We start from the raw sequence: 18,841 nt of genomic DNA, 5'->3' as shown, positions 1-18,841 counted from the left end.
AGTACAGATCAATCAAGACATTTTATATTACTTACATAATTTAGCTGAATAAAGACATTGGTAACCCACAATGATAGTAAATGTCCTGTATTGAAAGTCGATGAGAAAATACTGAGTAACTGGAGGAAATTTACGACAGAGGACTGCAGCTTAATGTTACTATTTAATGCCTAATATTATGATTTTTACTTTTTAATGCATAAAAAAGTCTAATTAGGCACAACTGGAATGTTCCATTTGCTGAACCAAGAGTCCGAAATGGCTGCAAATGGATCAATCTTTAACATGTCTAAAATACGAAAGGTCAAAATATTTTCTATATTGTAAGATCTGAACATGTTCAGCTCTGTCTGTCTGTTTATCAGTGCCACCATCTCTGCACTCTCTTCTTCACCTCTCTTGTGCACTGTCTGTTGTTGTGGATGGTTGACCCCAGGTATTTAAACCAATCTACTTTCGCCACCTTTGCACCTTGCATGTTTTTTTTCCACCTGTCTACCTCTCATTCACACACCTGTGACACATGACACAACACCTTTTGCTTCCACTGACTTTTATTCCTCTCCCTCCAGAGCATACCTCCACTTCTTAAAGCTCTCCTCTACCTACTCCCGACTGTCACTACAGATCTGAGTGTTATCTGCAAATATCATAGACTAGACCTCATCTATCAGGCTGTCCATCACTATGAAAAAATCAGCACACCACCTCACATAACATACATGTACACCATATATATTATTTCCTGTACATTCATTATTATAAGATTTTTACAGTATCTTATTAGCTTCAGGAGATTTCTACATAAATCCCTGCTGTAGTTCATCGTGTGAATAATCTTTCGTTTTTAAAGCTCTCCCTCTCCGGCTGAATTTATAAGTTCTGGATATTAACCGCAGTCTCGTAAAAATAATCATGAAATCAAGCCTTGGAGCGTTTGTACTAGATTATTAATATCATGTAGGTCGGTTTATTTATACCCTTTTATTTGTGAAGCGGGACCCTTGTCGGAAGTTGAAGACAGCAGTTTCCGGTCACCGCTCTGAGTCCCGCCCCGCCAGCCCGTGCCATCTTGTGTTTAGCAAGAACAAAAACGGGGGAAGAAAACACGCCCGGCCCGGGGACGGGGCGCGGATTTTCAGGCTGCTTTTTAGGCGTGTTTTTCAGAAAAGTTGGTGCAGCTGGACAGTATGCTCGGAGGAGCAGCGGCGTGGAGAAACAGCAGCCACACCCCGCAGGACGGCTCCGGTTAATGTTAGCTCTCAGGCTATCCGAGCTAAGCTAACCAGTTAGCAGCGGCTAAGATCGCAGGACGAAGGCGAGCCTCGAGTCTGAGCCGGTCTGTGACATCTGGAAATCCCGCATTAACTTCACAAATATCAGCAGCGACCTGGGTGGAAATGCCCCGGACGTGGTGGTGACTGTTTGCGGAGAGGGATTCCGGGCTATGAGGATTGAGGTCCACTGTTAGCTCGGCTGCTATCGGTTGTTTTTCGGTTCAGAGCGGAACCACAATAAGCCGCGGTGAGTACCGTTAGTTAGCGGCTCCACACGGGCTAAGTGGAGGGCCCCTAATGTGCCAGTGCTTTTTAAAAAAGATATTCGTAAAGAAAAATGGTAAAAATGTCACCGTAGCTAAAGTATTTGTGATCATTTTTTAGCCGTTAAGAGAGAGATGTTTAAGTTGGGAGTTTGGCGCAGTAAACCTGCAGGTATTTTTTGAAGTTGTTTTGAAATTACTGTCCTACATTTTTCTGTTGCTTTGCTTTTTTTTTCCAGGTGTATTTAGTAAGATAATTGATAATTACGAGCGAGCCTAACAAATCCAAGCTAGGACACGCAGCCATCTAAATGTGACCCAGCAGTCTCCAAGCAGTCGTTCGTGTAACTGAAAGTATATCAGTGTTTTTAGAGAAACGATCTGAGTTTAGATGCCGAACAAAACAGCCAATAACCGGCTTACTAAAGCAGCTGATAAGATATCTGTGAGGGTGGAGTGCAGGCCGGTTTGGAGCTTCTGTATCCAAATCAAACTATCTTAATGGATGTGAGGTTTCCGTTTTGGACCAGCTCTCCATGCAGTGCTTATGTAAGCCTTAAAATCAGAGCCACACATCTCCAGTGTCCTTATTTCCTCCTAAATAACATTGGAGAAATTGGGTTTGTTATAAAGACCCCAACTCTCCTCCTCCTGCCTCGGGAGATTTGGCATCAAGTCACGGAAAAGCATTCAGCTTTCACTTTGTGTAACTGTTACATGTTCGTGTTGTCCCAAAGGAAAGTTTGGGCCACACACTCGTATCAAACCTCTTACGTTTGACTAAATATGAGCCATTGGCCTCCACATGACTGCACAAGGCTCGCAACATCTTGGCTTTAATTATGCAAAACTGTTTGCAGCTTCGAGCTAAAATTCAGCCATGTGATTGAGGTCATTCAGCACCACTGACGCACAACATTTCACATCATGCTTTGTTTAAAAAGAGCAGTCTGTGGCTCTGCTTCCCTTTTTCCTTTCTCTTGATTTTATTGCCAAACAAAAATGTAACTTGACTGAACTAGTGTGAGTTTGTTTTTCCATGTAGGAAGTTGAGGAAACTTGCTTTCCTAGTCTTGCGTGTTCAAGCTTGCGGGATCGGTCCCGTTCCTCAGAACAGGGACAAAAATAGAAACCACGAGATGTCTTCTCGCCTCAGAAACGATGGCTGCAGTTAACCGTGAACCTGAGAAGTCAAACAATAATGGCGACCGACCTTTGTTACTCGACACGCAGCAGCATGCGCCCCAAAGCTCGAGTCTGATGTTTCATAAAATTTTACCTAGCCATGAACACAACAAAGACCTTATGCAACAGAGTCAACATGACCCCATTTGAATGCTGCTGTTATTTCTACTGTGATCATCTTTGTCGGGCATCTGCACAGCCTCAGAAACACGTTAAAAACGATTGTAAAGGGCCCAAATGTCTGAAGTGTTTTTAAGTAATACGAAAGGTTTAAAAAGAGAAATTTGTGGAGACGTTTGTCTTTGAGGTCCACATGAGGCTGTTACCTGAAGCTGGTGGCAGTAGGCCTGGAGATGTCATCTGTTGTGGATTATACACAGATAACGGAATCAGTGCAGTTTTAAGTGGATTTTAACCTTTTTTTTTTATTTAGGTCTTTGTCAGACTAACGGGAAGTAAAGCTGTAAGAATCGAACAGACTTTAATCACTAAAAGTGGAATTGTTCCTCACAGAAAACGAGGGGCTTGTTACCCCATGAATACACACAGTATGTGTCTGCAGTGTTGGTGCTTCACCGTTTTATCCCTTCAGCTGCACATCTTCAGACCACACCAGAAACATTTAGACCGTACGAGGTCTTTTATTTTGGAATTTGGCCTGGTTCTCTTCCTGTCCGCTCTGAGTCTGGCTTCTTCAGCCGCCATCAAAAACAAGTCTGATGCTAATTTGAACCACACTGTGGAGAGCTGCTTCTCAAATGTCCCTGTCACATACGCAGTCATTGTATTTAACACCTTTTATTTATCTTAGTGCTTCACAGGTGACTGACGAGCCAATGAGAAGGCTCAAAATGTAATTCAGCTGAACAGTTGATGAGCAGCTTAATTCAGCAACTGAAGAATTTGAAAGTAAATTAAAACAAAATATAATTTTACATTAGATAAAAAGTTTTAAACTTAATTAAAATAAAACATGTCTTAAATTAAAATAAGTAAACTGTCATGTTTATTGCTGCCAAAAAAAGTTAAACACATTTGGACAGTGAAGGAATGTCAGGATTCTTGCTCAGAAAAAGGATCAACATGCTCTGAAGTCAGAGCACAGAAACCTTTTTTGTAACAAAATATCGATTTCTGCTGTCCCTGTATCGATACATTATTAGCAAACAAAATATCACGATACTACACAGTATCGATTTTTTTCCCCACCCCTAATGCGCAGTGCCTTTGTTTTCATACGCTAACTAACGGCCGAAAAAGCATGGCGGCGACGGAGAATGAGAAAGGAGAAAGCGGATTGTTGAGTGAAACGGGTGAACCAGAACTGGTTTGTAAAAATGCTGCAACTTCAGGTTTAGCTTTCGTCTGTCAGATACACAACAAAGCAGATTTTTTTTTGTAGAACATGCAAGCGGCCGTCGTTATTGTCGTATTTGTTGGACTAAGGTGCTTGTAAATCTGGGAGTAATCTGGGTCCTAAAGTCAAACGAACACTGCAGCATCACTGAGAGTTAAACTGTCTAAATTCTTTCATCTTTAATAAAATGATCAGCGTTGCTGCTTTACCAGGTGTAACTATGAAGTTTAACATCCAGGCATCCATGAAAACAGAATTCATTACATTTAACGGAGTTAGAAGTTAACAGGAAGTTAGCTTGCTAGCTTCGCTAGTTACCTAAACATGATGTAGCATGTTCTGACTGAGAGATTTATGAAGCATTCAAAAGTACAGCTCTGCTGTCACTTCCAACATAAATGAAGACAGGAAACTAAACAGCAGTGGCGTTTGTAGAGTTACTGAAGTTGGGCTAGCTGCTATATAACGATGTGCTATGTGATCGCTAGCTACACAGCTATGTTAGCATAACACAGACCTTCCCAAAGTGTTTGGCCCGCCCCCTAGGGGGGGCACAGAGCCATTGCGGGGGAGGGGGGGGACACGGACAAAATATGGGTGTGTGTGGTTGGAGGATGTGTGAGCGCGTGCACGCGCGAGAAGGGGGAGGGGGCGCAAACATTTTTCTTGTAAAACAAGGGGGGCCCAGCAAAAAAAGTTTGGGAACCACTGGCATGACATAAACAGTGAAGCTGGAGGACGAACACTAACACTTTTCCACTCGATAAAAGTTAACGTGAAGGTTCCTGATGGTTAGAGACAAATGCTTAATGTGCATTATAATCCCGTGCACCTTATGGTCGGAAAAGTCCGTATTTGACTTTTTTATTTGGCACACTGCAGTTTAATGTTGGTGGTTCAAGTCCCGGCTTCCCCTAGTCTGCATGCCAAATATACTTGGGCAAGATACTAACCCGAAATTGCTCTCCGATGCATTCATCGGAGTATGAATGTGTGTGAACGTCAGTTGTGCTTGTGCGAATGGGTGTGAATGGGTGAATGCACAAGTTGTGTAAAGTGCTTTGAGTGCTCAGAAGAGTGGAAAAGCGCTATATAAGAACCAGTCCATTTACCATAATGTTGCAAAGCTCCTCTTTTTAACTTCAGTGGATATTATACATGGTTATGCTCAGGATATGTCAGTACGTTTCTACTGGAGATGCCTTTTGGTTAAGCTGTCAGCAAGGAATTTGCATTTGCACTGTTAAATGTTTATATAACTTTAATGCACATAAAAACAGCTGCTTGTTTAAGTGAAAATAAATGGATGGTTTCTTTGCACTAGTAAAGTTGTGAAGTTGTATTTTGTCTCGCATCAATTATATCGTCAGTTATATCGTTTTTGCAAAGTTTCAAATATATATCGTGATAAATATTTTTGGCCATATCGCCCTGCTCTAACCAGAATCAATAAACTAATCTCTGAATAAAATGATGCACATGCAGTAATGAACACCCTTTAACCGTGGTATTACCATTGATGTTTCTTAGTTTTCCAACCAATAGATGCACAAAATTCACAGCCAAATATTTATCAGTGGATTTTTAAATACTTTAATACCAGCATCTGGTTTATCGGGCGGGTTCGCCTGGAAAAACTTGAGAAATAACACTATATTGTTACTGATATCAGTGTTGTCTCATTTTAAATTGAAATGCTACAAAATGCTTCCAACATTGCTCCTACACATCTACAGTTGTTCAGTAAACGGAGACTAAAATGACACATTTAAGTTTTGTTTTAAACGTGTGATTGATTTCTTATGTAACGCTGAACAGTAAAGCAGAGAATAGAGCAGTAATGATTACTGTTGGATCTTATGTGGAGATTTAAACCCATTGTGCAGTTGTTGTAGTGTTGAAGGAACTCAGTCTTCAGTTTAGGTCTTTAAAAGCATTAAAGTAGAATTTCAAAGGGTGTTCAGATATGCAGTGAAGGCTGACTGACACGATAAAGGTCTCTAGTTTGATACCACGGTGAAGTTTTAGGCAAATTAAGGTGCTGCTTTCCCCTCTGCTGTCATATTTTCAGACGGGTAGTGTTTCTTCTGACTGTAGCGGCAGGCTGTCGAGTGCCACGCCATACATAATTGTAAATTGCTTCACTGTGTTTAGAAGCGCTTTCAGGTCAGGGGGGCAGGATGGTGGGAATCTGTCTCCACCTTGGGCACAGAGCGGGCGCGTTGTTAAATGGGGATCCGGCGGCCGGCGTGCAGAGGCCTGGTTAAGCTGGCGACTCTTCTCGGGGCTGCAGCTGACGCTCAGAGGATGAGCGCCACATTAACCCCGTTACAGAAGGATGTCAATAAGCACGGCTCAGTGTGCAGCCTCAGATTACATCCACCGCTCTGATGATTCGGCCTTTCTCTTTGGATTTTTGTGGATTTATTTAAATCGGTGTTGATTTGAGTCGGAGCGTAACAGCGAAGTCGTACACTCTGATCTCCACATACAGCAGCCAAAACACGTGCCAGGCATTTCATTAAATGCATGTCATGATTCTGCTCCTCCCTCAGACCCATTTTCATGGCAGAATGTAGATTTGAATCACTGAGGAGTTCCTTTCATTTTCTTATTTCTGCTCGAGCTGGAATTTGTCAGTTCTTGCAGCTATAAATAGCTTAAAGCTTTGAGTCGAGTTGGAAAATTTGATGGAGAAATTTGTGCCAAGAAGCTAAAACATCTACATTTCATTATGTCTGCATTAAGACGTGGTAACGGCTTCCCTTATGACCTGTTTATGAATTATTTAAATGGGAAGGAAGAAATCGGTCCAAACTGAGCTTGAGCACTAAGCTTATACCTTCATACAAATATTAATGTGTATTTGAAACGATTAATCGCATCCTTTAATCATCAGATTGTTTTCTGGTTGTTGACTGAATGTGAGGCCCATCAGAGTCGCATATTCAGAGCTGTTGTTAGAAGCAGTGCGTTAGATAAACATCACAATCGTCTCTGCTGAAGCTGCAGCACCATGACTGTGACCTACTTCGTTGGCGACACGCACACGTGCAGAGTTTCTCCGTTACAGTTAATAATGCACACTGATGCAGCAACTTAAGGCTAAGGGGAGTGGCAGTTATGTGTAAAGTAAAAAAAACTTTACAAACGTGCTACAAGCATGAGCCCCGCCTCTCGGGCAGAGGAACCTGTCCTCTCCAAACCAGCAACACAAAGGGAACGACCACGGTGGCTGAGGCAACGCAAATGGATGTTAGGAGCCTCAGACACCTCAGAGAAATTAAACGAAGAAGAACAGACGTAAACAAACGTGTCGTGTGACGCAGCAGCGCACATTGTTAATTATAATTCTAGAATCGATTCAATTCGATTTGAATCTGGGAAATTTTGCCTCAGACAGTCAGAAATATTATAACTCAGATCAGCACATTTACATATTTTTGTACCTATAAAAAGGAAGCTGACACACGCAAGACTTGATCAGAGGTGTGAGCGTCACAGTGAGGCCTTTGTGTCAAAGCAGCTGAAGATAAAACAGAAAAACATGAAGCAGATTTTCCTGTTCTGGATTTTATAAAAGTATTCTGCAGTCGATCACAAAGGAAAGAAAACCATTAATCAGCACATGAACATCACCTCTGAAGTTACAGCGGTTTTATTAGAGACACAGCGTTTTGCATTTTGCATAATTTTAAAAAGTTTAAATTTGTTCAGTATTGAACGGCAGAAATTAGGTTTTTCTTTTTGGAAGTAAGTAAAAGGAAACAAACAGCGTCCGACAGCCTGTAAACAACGGCAGAGAATGTGCATGTAGTGTGATTTTATCCTGGTGGACGCAAAACAGCAAAAGTCAGAGTGAATCCATGACGATGTTTGTGTGAAGCGTAGTTTGGATCTTCTTTTGCTGCTGGTTCGGTCAATGTTGTTTGGAGAGAGAAAAAGGGCGTGAACACAAAGCTCGACCCGCCGACAGAGTCGGCGAGCTGTCGGCTTTCAGCCCCGACCGTGTCCGTGCCGTCGCTGAGAAAGTCACAGCTCACTGATCCTGATGCGTCGGCGGGTCGAGCTTTGTGTTCACGTCTCTGTGCAGAAGCCTGTTCCTGCTCTCAGTTACTGTTTTCATCTTTGGTGGTTGTTGAAACTGAGATTCTGGCGTTTCCCATAGAGGAGGTGGGAGTGGTCGCCACGGTAGGTGGAGCTGCAGGTATCGGGCGCGTTGCTGTCTGTGTATCAGGTTATTCTTAATGATTAACATTTATGTTTTTTGAAACGCCATCTCTTGGAATTCCTCGAAGCGTTTTTCATTGTTGTGCACTTGAATTTCCTCACCTGCTGAGGGAGGGGCTTGTGCATACCTGTCTGCAGGAGCTCTAAAGTTGTGTATCAGCGGGAGGAGGTGAACACGGCACTGTTCATACCGAGAGTGCATCAAATGAACACCTGATCCATTTTGGACAGCCAAACATTTGAAGCGTCTGCACCGAAGCGCCGGGCTGGTCATCGTCGGCGTCGTTAGTTTTCGTACAAGTGGATCTCCTCTGATGTTTTTCAGCAGCGCTGTCGTCGTAGAAACAAGAAGACAGAGGCTGAACGTGACTGGGTGAGCGGATTTGAAGGACGAGCGCGTGTCCTTATTTTGGAAGCTGTCGGCCTTTCGCGTCACGCTGCTGCCGTCACTAAAGCGATCTGAGCCGAACAGTTCTTCATTGAAGCCCATTCATGGTGAAGAGCATTTTGTGAAAACGCAGCTGCCATTTTGTCTCGCCCACATGGGTCCTTGTCACTCTCCCTCCCTGCATTGTTTGTATTTGGCACTCCCACGGTGAAACAGCCCGATTTTCCCTGGAACGCTTCACAAGCCTCGACTTGTCAGCCGGTTCCCAGATAGACGGCTGAAGTGCAGATCCATGTTAACTGTGAACGGTAACGTCAGCAGCAGCCAGTCGTGGGATTCCTGGTGCAATACGCAGCGTTACAGATGTGCAGCACAGACTGGGAACATCAGGGAAGCTGATGGAGTCTCTGTGAGGGAAGACTGGAAGTGGGTCACTTTACAAGAGTGCAGGAATGCATTTCCCAGCATGTTTGGCACATTAATTTGATGGTTTTCAGCCCAGCTGAAGTATAAACGGGCAAATCACATGCTGCAAAAGCAACACAGGCACCCGCTGTCTTAGTTAAAGGGGCAGCCAACATATAGCAAAACTTTGATCCAGCTTTTCCAGTACTTGAATCCGAATCATTGATACTTAGAAAACCTCTTTCCCCTCCTTTATATACTCATTTAGGTAGATAAATATGTATGTGTGGACATAGCTATGTGATTGTTTGTATAATGGTAATTATATTTTATTTATGTTTCACGCTAATAAGAAAACTAATAAAAAAACCTGTAAATGTCTGAACAGAGGTCAGAATGATTTAAACTCATAAAGCATCACATCCACAGATCATAAAGATTTATTTACCTCCAGCAGAAAATCTGATAAAATCTGATTATGACTAAAACCCCAGTTAACAAGAAAAAGCTTTGACCTCTGACCTCCATGTTTTCACCCTGATTTCAATCTGCAGCACTGACCTGAGCGCTCTCTCCATCCTCCAGGCCCTGGCCATGCCCTCGAATGCGCGGGCGGGCAATCTGAAGGACCCCGAGGTGGCTGATCTGTTCTGCAAAGATGACCCGGAGAAGCTGTTCACCGACCTCCGGGAGATCGGCCACGGGAGCTTTGGAGCAGTGTACTTTGTGAGTAACATCGGAAGTGCGTCCGCTTTTGACCGTGTCAGTAACAAACTCACTCTCTGGTTTTAATGTTGTTCAGTGTGAGCAGCTTCTCTCTCCAGGTGTGAGTTTAAAACAAAGACATCAGGTGAAGTTGTTTACATGTTAAATGATCCCTCAGAGAAAGTTAGTCACATGTGCCGATCCTGTCTGCTCCTGGATTTACTAAAGTCCACAGCTTGTTAGGACTCTGCACCTTCATAACTACAGTACCCACCAAAATAAAGGTGTGGGCCTCTAAAGCAGCGGTCTCAAACTTAAATGAGCTGTGGGTCGCTGCCGTCTCATTGGAGAACACTTTAGGGATCAAGTAATACAAACAAACAAGGAAAAACCCACAAATTCTTCTGAGCGCCGTGTAGCACAGTAAATCGGTTCGAGGTCAGTAAGCACAACCAGAATTCATACATTAGGCGCACTGTTGATTTGTGAGAAAATTAAAGGATTTTAAGTGGCCTTATAGTGCGGAGAATTCATTACACAGAAGAAAAGAATGTATCGCGATATATATCGTTACCGCACATGCTTCAATTTATACCGCAATATGGATTTCAGGCCATATCGGCCAGTCTGTACACCTGAGTGTTCCAGAGTCAGTGTGAGGTCGTCTGTCCTCAGGTCTTATACGGGACTAGCTAAGGACCACATGTGCTTTTGGTCCTGATGCAGAAACCTCAGTCGGGCTATTGGTGCAACCTGTTTCTGTGCTGTGGCGCTCCAAGGCAGCATGTTTTCTTACATCTAGAACAAAGACGTGCTCGAGTTAAGTGGCTGTTTTGATCGTCATATTGTAGCAATGATCAGATCCTCTGGAACATGAACACATGGGGTTGTGTGACCTACGAGCATCGTTCCACCACGTCCTCCTGTCCTTAAGAAACTCCTAAACCTCTTAACTGCTCCTCTCTGCTTCAAACACTTCAGCTTCAAAGCTCTTTTAAAGGCTGAGCATGTTTTATGAAAAAGTTTTATCTCTGCCGGGATTTACTTCTGACTTTAAGGGGAAATTCTTAGAAAATGTTCTTGAAGCTATTCTTAGTACAAGGAAGCTCTGCGGCTAGACGGCGAATCATCACGTTTTTCCAGCAGTCGGTGACTGATGGGTGTGAACCGGTTTAGAAGTGTGGGACCAGAGCAGACGTGAAGCTTGCATCTGCACATGTTTGTATAGGTGCAGACATACAGCAGCACGGCGTTCTGCACGCTGGGCTTATCTTAACCCAAATCAAATAGTTTGGATTGTTGTCTGAGTGTCTCTTGGATGTACTCGCCGAGCTGTCCACCGTGTGGATCTGTGTGGGTTTCTCTTTAAAATCACTCTTATCTGCCATTAATAAAGAGAGTGTGAATCTGAAAATGTCCCCCAGCTTATTAGAAAACAGTGGGAACACGACGAGTGTGTGCGCCGCGCCTCTGCATCTCATTTCACCTGTAAAATATTCTTGAGGCTGAGTGGTAGACTCACACCTCCACACTGCATGTCTGAGTTTCAGAGGAGCCTTGAAAGGCCATTAGAGAAGAGCTGCAGAAATAGACGCTGCGCAGCAATTTGCATCAGATAAAAAAGAACGTTTCACACGCGGCGCCCCTCAGCGTCTCTGAAACTGTCGCTCACAACAGCTTCAAGTGTTTGCGTTTCCTGTCGTGTCTCCTGTTCCAGCGGTGGATGTTCGTGTTGAAGTAGCGAGGGCGGTGCGTGTACAGTAATCCCTGAGAGGTGACCCTCAAGCTGTTTTGTTTGTTTGTTTGTTTTATTCTTTTGGGTCTGTGTGAGGTCAAAGTTGAACCCCTATATGCGACCATCCCAGGCACAGAAGCCCCACCCACTCACTCTTCAGACCTTCAGCTTCTGAAGAGCTGCCAATCAAAAGAAAGCTGCCTTAAACTGAGGGAGGTGGCAACTAAGAGCTTCTAATTAGTAGTCACGATTTCTAAGCAGTGAAATAAATAATAACAGTAAATTAAAGGTTTTGTGAAAACTTGATATTGATTAAAAAAAAACCTATTAGCTAGGGCTGGGTTTTAATTATCGATTAAAATTGATTCTGGCTTTAATAACGTGAAATTGATTCATTCAAATCCTGAATCGATTTTTAAATATAATTTTATTTTGCCAGAAACGCCAGAATCTCCGGTTAAACCTCACAAAACTTCAACAACCACCAAAGATTAAAACAGTAACAGAGCAGGAACAGGCTTCTGCACAGAGACGTGAACACAAAGCTCGACCCGCCGACGCATCAGGATCAGTGAGCTGTGACTTTCTCACCGACGGCACGGACACGGTCGGGGCTGAAAGCCGACAGCTCGGGTCCGCGTGGTTTTGTCTTTGCTCACAGGCTTTCGAGCGTTTTCCTTATAAAACGCCGTTTTTACCGTTTCTTCCCGCAGTAAATATAAACAACGACAGTATTCAGGAAGAAAAACAAACATTGCAGATATTTTATCATAACTCTGGTTTTACGTGGCCGATCAACACAATTTACAAACTGGTATAAAGTCCTCACTTTGTCCGTCAGTTGTTCCGTCTGTCCTGCTCACGTCTCCAATGGTTGTACACGTTGTCATTAACGTGGCTTCACTCCACATCAGCCGCTTTGCTAAAACACTGGTGTCGGCACATAAGGACGCTGTCAGAGCCTGACAATGACGTTGATCAGCTGCGTATATACGAATGTGAATCGCGTGACTAGCTGGACTACGGGATAAGGAGGCATCGTTCTGATCCCATACAGGAGCAGCCAGTCACTGACTCACACTGCAGAACAGAATCGTTAAAGTTTTAATTTTCATTTCAATTCAGGTTCGACTTTTTTCTGTGCGCAGAAACGTGCAGCAGTGCACAATTGCACACGCGCGCAGCTTAGAGGGAACATTGGCTGTGTAATAAAACTCTGTAACTTTGCTCTGCTTCACTTCAGCAGCATCAGGTAACATTCATGTGTTGATTAATGACTTTCTTTTGTTTTTGATCTACTGCAGAATGTTTTTAAGGTTATCTGCTATAAAATCCCAGGCCAGGAAAATCACCTTCATGTTTTTCTGTTTTATCCTCAGCTGCTTTGACACAAAGGCCTCTGCTGTGACGCTCACACCTTTGATAAAGTCTCACAAGTGTCAGCTTTCTTTTTATAGATATAAAAATATGGAAATGTACTGATGCATGATCAGAATTATAATATTTCTGACAGAGGCAAAATTTTCCCGATTCGAATCGTGAATTGAATCGATTCTAGAAATCAGTGGCGATACTATTAGCAGTATATTAAGGAACGATAATTGATTAAAAGCTGCACTTTGTACGACACTGTTGCTCGACTATGCAGCGTTATCGCCACAGCTAACGGTGAAAAAGTTTATTTCTGTTTGTTCATGAAAAACCTGCTGAGACGTTTGCTGGCCGTGGCTGTTTATCTGCAGGTTATGGATCAGAAATCGTTCGATAAACAACATCTTTCAGCTGTAGTTGAGAGCGATGTTAGCAGACACTGACAATAACTAACAGTTATTATTGGTTTGATCGCTGCTCGGCTGTTCTGGGGTGTTTGTCTGGCTCTTTATGTGCTGCGTCACACATTGGGTCACAATTCTATCTGTTAGGATTTTGGCTTCCACTGATGACATGACTGAGATCTCTGCCCCCACCACCACCACCACCACCACCACCACCACCCCAAAAAAAAACAAAACAAAAAAACCAACCTAGCTGCTTTTAAACCTCCTGTTTGTGTCGAGGGTGAACTGATGGGCTGCTCCAAGGCTCAGTGTAAGATAAGGGAAAATTATGATGAGCAGTAAATCGTGCAATGCTGCTGTATTGGGACTCCAAAGATGTTAGTTTGTGTATTTTAATGCTCATTTCAGGTCTTCTTGACAGCAGAGGTGATGCTGTTGCATCACAGGGTCTTATCAGTACTGTGAGAATGCAGAACGAATTCATCTGGCGCCTGTAAGCAGCGTCCTCTCTCAGGATCAGGATCCAACACTTTGAACAGCTGTGAGAACATCGAGTATGTGATTCAAAAATAAATCATGTAGTTTGGATGACTAATGGATCATTGTGTCCAGCTCTGTTCTCGCCTCACCGAGCAGGGCTTGTTGATCGTTTGGCTCCACCGAGTGGTCCTAAAATTAACCTGCACGCCGAGTCCGAGGGGAAAAAGAGGAAAGGAAAACTGATGTAAAGAAACGTTTTTCCAACAGACTAATTGTGCCGAGTAAATGGAGCAGACTCGGTTACAGAAGTAAGCCTCTTATTTCTTTCCCCTTCGTGTCTTTAAGATGTTATTCTAAAAGAAAATCCTGTAACAAAGCGAGTCGTGTCATTTACACACGCGTGACCCGGTTACTGTCGGCTTCCACAGTAAGCTGATTTTTCCTAAACGCAAAGCAGACGAGAAGCGAAGGAACGTTTGTAATCAGGACTGGGGATTAGACGAAGCCGGTTTTCTCCAGGGAGTGCATTTCCTGTGCACCAGGTGACGTTTCCACACAGATTTTAAATGCAAACGAAGACGAGCACAAAGAAAACGCTTTCCTTTTCTGTTCTGATGGATTCTGTCAGAGGTGAAATCAAACATGACACAGTTACCTAGAAGCATAAATACATCAGTCTTAAATCAACAGGAAGAGGAAGAAAGCTTACTCTATTGTCTCCTAAACCAAACATTACTTTAAAAATAACCATGAAGTGGGCACAGTTTACTTACTGCAGTCTCCACCTCCTTCCAGAGAACAGCAGCATGCTGGATGAGTCTAAAGACTGGAATAAGAAGCTAATCCTTTGACAGTAAAGTCAGGAGGTCGGATTGAAACCTTTTATTATCCAACCGTGTGAGAGAAATCTTTCTCTGTTCACTGGTTCAGCTTGATTATAATTCATGAATATAGATATATAGAGATATAGATCTAGAGAGATATAGATCTAGAGAGAGAGAGATATAGATCTAGAGAGATATAGATCTAGAGAGAGATAAATAATATTTTTCTCTCTTTAAATGTTGCTCATTGGAAACCCTTTTAAATAAATCTATGAAGTTGTTTCGCCGGCGGTTTGTCAGAGGGGACAAACCGGTTGCTCACACATCCTGACGCAGTCCCCAATCGAAAACCGGTTCCACTCCTTTCCATCAAAGTCAAGCGCGGCGCCATGCCAACTACCTGTCACCACAGCAGCGTAACGTTCCTGGGCCCGAGCCATTACTTTTCTCACACAGAGATTACTCCACCCTCTGGTGTAGTTGGACAATAAGAACTGGCTCCTCATCAGCACAGTCTCGGTGGATGCACGCCTGTGAGGGCAGGCTTGCAGATCGCGGGTTCGATTCCTGAAACAGAACTGAAATGTACTGAGGGCTGATTGTGTTTGTGTCGTCCAACAGGCCCGAGATGTCAGCAACAATGAAGTGGTGGCCATCAAAAAGATGTCGTACAGCGGCAAGCAGACCAACGAGGTAACGAGCGCAACGATCGTAGATTTGAAGATCTGCCTGCCCTCGTCTGCTCGTGCTCTGATGGGAAACAGTCGCACTGATGTTAAGCAGCTAATTTTGGGATTTTGTGTGCCAGAAAAATTATTTTACAGATTTAAATTCTTTCGAACTTCTTTACATTTTAAATGTGCTGTGAGACACTTTAGAAAGAAGAGCTGAGTGTTTTTCTGTTGCTGTGCAGAAATGGCAGGACATCATCAAAGAGGTGAAGTTCCTGCAGAAGCTTCGCCACCCCAACACCATCGAGTACCTGGGCTGCTACCTGAAGGAGCACACGGCATGGGTACGTCCTGTAACGCGTGGTTAACGGGGAGGTGTTTTACCTAGGGCCAGCACAGTGGTTAGCATTGTTGAATCACAGCAAGAAGGTCCTGAGTTCATTCCTCTATCAGGCCGGGGTCTTTGTAGAGTTTGCATGCTCTCCCAATGATTGTGGGGGTTCACTCCAGGTACAACGGCTTCTTCCCACAGTCCAAAAACACGCAGTTATTGGGGTTAAGTTAAGTTGTAACTCTAAATTGCCCATAGTCTGTCTCCTGTTGGTTATTATAGGGGGGGAAATGTCATTTTATTAGGAACAAGTGTTTAGTAACTGAACTGTTATTCGGTGACATCACCTCACAGTGGAAAAACATTGAAATGGAGACGTTTCTGTTGGTCGAAGCGGTCTCAGCCGAGCTGTGACACATAGAGGTGGAGGAGTTCATCATGTTAGGTCGGCTGTGTGAGCTCCTTCACTGATGATGTGTAATCGCTGTCGTTTCCTCCTCAGCTGGTGATGGAGTATTGCCTCGGCTCGGCCTCAGACCTCCTTGAAGGTTCGTGCAGTGCTGCACACACTTCACCCGTTTTTATTCATTCTTCTTGTGTTTCTGGTTTTTCTGATGAATAAACTTTTCTTTCTCCTTGCAGTTCACAAAAAGCCGCTCCAGGAAGTAGAAATAGCTGCTATTACCCACGGTGCACTGCAGGGGTTGGCATATCTTCACTCTCACAATATGATTCACAGGTAAGATCTGTTTGTCCGTCAGCTCCTTTAAACCAAGAAGACCTGCAAACACACAGACGTGTGGCGTAGATGCAGTTAGAGCCCACCGCCAGCAGGGGTCACACTCTCCTCTCTCCTGCAGGGACGTGAAGGCAGGAAACATCCTGCTGACGGAGCCGGGTCAGGTCAAACTGGGGGACTTTGGCTCCGCCTCCATCGTGTCTCCGGCCAACTCCTTCGTGGGGACGCCATACTGGTGAGCATCGATGGAGCTCGTTCAGTCCATGTTTTGAACAGACAACACCAACGACCAATCAGAGCGTGAATAGGACCGGACCACAGATGAGATCTCCTTCGTTTACATTTGAAAGCTTCTTGAATTTGTACCCAGGATCTGTTCAAAGTCTCTTTTCAACAGCAAAATTAGCCTAATATTAGCTGAAAGGTCATATTCAGGATCATCAGCGCTGCTCTCTGAGATTTTACTTTTACCAGCTGTTGATTAAACAGCTTCAGTGTAGCTTTGTTTGTCTGCAGATGTTCAGTTTTAACCCCAGAATAATAAAATAAGTGGACAAGATCTGAGTTTTTTTCTCGTAGTGCAGCTTTTTTGTTGTTTCGCTGAAACACATTTTGCACGTCGTGCGGCGCACCAGCGGATGACTCGGCCCGTTCTCTCTGTCTTCTCCAGGATGGCTCCGGAGGTGATCTTGGCCATGGACGAGGGCCAGTACGACGGGAAGGTGGACGTCTGGTCCCTGGGCATCACCTGCATAGAGCTGGGTATGAGCTGCTGTCTGTGCTCTTAAAGTGTGAGCCTGGGGCTCTGTGATGCTAACTGTCGTTCTTCTGCAGCGGAGAGGAAGCCCCCCCTGTTCAACATGAATGCTATGAGTGCCTTATACCACATCGCTCAGAATGAAAGCCCCGTCCTGCAGTCCAATCACTGGTGAGCAGCCTCCATGTTTTCCTGCGGCGCCGTGTATCCCTCTGTCCACTTCGGAGACACTGCAGTGAACTGATGTTGTGTTTTTGTTTCAGGTCCGATTCCTTCCGCAGTTTTGTCGACTCTTGCCTACAGAAGATTCCCCAGGACCGGCCTACCTCGGACGTGCTTCTCAATGTGAGCGTTATTGATCCAGGACAGTTTTTAAACCTGCCCTGCTGTGTGCTCACCTGTCATTTCTATCCCTCCTCCCGCAGCATCGCTTCTTGTGCCACGAGCGCCCGCTGACCGTCGTCATGGACCTGATTGCACGAACCAAGGACGCGGTGAGGGAGCTCGACAACCTGCAGTACCGCAAGATGAAGAAGATCCTGTTCCAGGAAACCCAACAGAACGGCCCCGTCACCGAGGGAGGCGAGGAGGAGGAGGTGAGGAAGGAGCACAGATCAGGAGATTTGTGCTTTTTTGGCTTTAAATACCAAAAAAGGAGGAAACTAACCTCAGAACATTTTCCTCTGACTGGCTTTAAGCAGGAATGTTGGAGTGTTACTGGAAACTTGACTGTGTGCACAAAAATAGTGAGAAAGCCGAAGGCGGGCCGCCTGAGCTGTCGCCCTCTCCGTTTCAGCTTTAGGTCTTGTCATGTGATCGGGCTGGGAGGGACTCCTGATGAGGATTCATGTGTGAAAGAAGATTTTGTTTTGTGTGTTTCAGGAGGTGGAGCCGTACCTGCTGCAGACGGGCACCGTTAACAGCATGGAGAGCTCCCAGTCTGTTCCCAGTATGTCCATCTCAGCCAGCTCTCAGAGCAGCTCGGTCAACAGCCTCGCCGACGCCTCCGACGACAGCAGCAACGAGATGGCCATGATGCAGGAGGGCGAGCACACGGTCACCTCCAACAGCTCCATCATCCACCGACCCACGGTAAGTGCTTGGCTTAAAGCTCACCTGACATCCAGCTCGCCTCCTCTGGATTCACCATCCTGATTCTCCCTCCTCCTCCTCAGGGTCAGGACAACATCTACGATGACCCGTACCAGCCAGAGATGGATCAGCCTCAGGCTCCTTCAGCTGGACGCCGGCGAGCCTTCTATCGAAACCGTGACCACTTTGCCACCATCCGCACGGCCTCTTTGGTAAGATCCGTCACAGATAGAGATGGAGGTTCTACAGATATCTATGAATGGAGCTGTAGTGGAGTAAAATGACCTCAGTTTGTCCACAGACAGTAGTGACTACGGATGGATATCGTTTAGGTTTTATCCGATAACGGTACTTTTGAAACTGTGCCGGTTCTTAAAGAATGGAGAACACAAAATTGGTCCAAAAACCTCTCATGTTCAGCTGTTTTTTTTGTAAAAATATAACAATGTTAGCCTTTTCTGCAGCTATGGGGCATATATGGTATCACTCTTGGCTGGAAGCTTAAACAATGGAAAAACACAAACTTTGTCCAAGAACCTCTCATGTTTAAGTGTTTCCCACTTTTTCTTTGGTCATTTTAGCCTTTTTGTCCAGGGTGAAGGGAGTATCTGCCATCAAACAAGA

At 44.4% G+C, this 18,841-nt stretch overlaps 1 protein-coding gene across 4 annotated transcripts in view; it reads left to right on the top strand.

The window, feature by feature from the left end:
* The first annotated feature begins 1,034 nt into the window (after nucleotides 1–1,034).
* The window catches only part of taok2a (TAO kinase 2a), a 26,066-nt gene continuing 8,259 nt past the window's right edge, over nucleotides 1,035–18,841 (top strand). For 2 of the 4 annotated variants that reach the window (XM_013914531.1, XM_013914532.1), the window contains exons 1-12: nucleotides 9,700–9,831; nucleotides 15,249–15,320; nucleotides 15,541–15,642; nucleotides 16,132–16,177; nucleotides 16,272–16,368; nucleotides 16,490–16,603; nucleotides 17,039–17,130; nucleotides 17,203–17,296; nucleotides 17,389–17,470; nucleotides 17,551–17,721; nucleotides 18,008–18,217; nucleotides 18,301–18,429. In XM_013914531.1, the coding sequence (XP_013769985.1) occupies nucleotides 9,700–9,831; nucleotides 15,249–15,320; nucleotides 15,541–15,642; nucleotides 16,132–16,177; nucleotides 16,272–16,368; nucleotides 16,490–16,603; nucleotides 17,039–17,130; nucleotides 17,203–17,296; nucleotides 17,389–17,470; nucleotides 17,551–17,721; nucleotides 18,008–18,217; nucleotides 18,301–18,429 (1,341 nt within the window). Of the gene's footprint in view, nucleotides 1,525–9,659; nucleotides 9,832–15,248; nucleotides 15,321–15,540; nucleotides 15,643–16,131; nucleotides 16,178–16,271; nucleotides 16,369–16,489; nucleotides 16,604–17,038; nucleotides 17,131–17,202; nucleotides 17,297–17,388; nucleotides 17,471–17,550; nucleotides 17,722–18,007; nucleotides 18,218–18,300; nucleotides 18,430–18,841 lie in introns of those variants that run through there. The other 2 variants (XM_013914529.1, XM_013914530.1) reach the window with 2 other exon arrangements.

This window comes from Pundamilia nyererei, unplaced genomic scaffold, assembly GCF_000239375.1.
Source record: "Pundamilia nyererei isolate P.nyererei 1_Seehausen unplaced genomic scaffold, PunNye1.0 scaffold00202, whole genome shotgun sequence".
NCBI classification, from domain to species: Eukaryota; Metazoa; Chordata; class Actinopteri; order Cichliformes; family Cichlidae; genus Pundamilia; species Pundamilia nyererei.
Note: the sequence above shows the minus strand (reverse complement) of the source record. Positions and strands in the feature narration are given on the sequence as shown.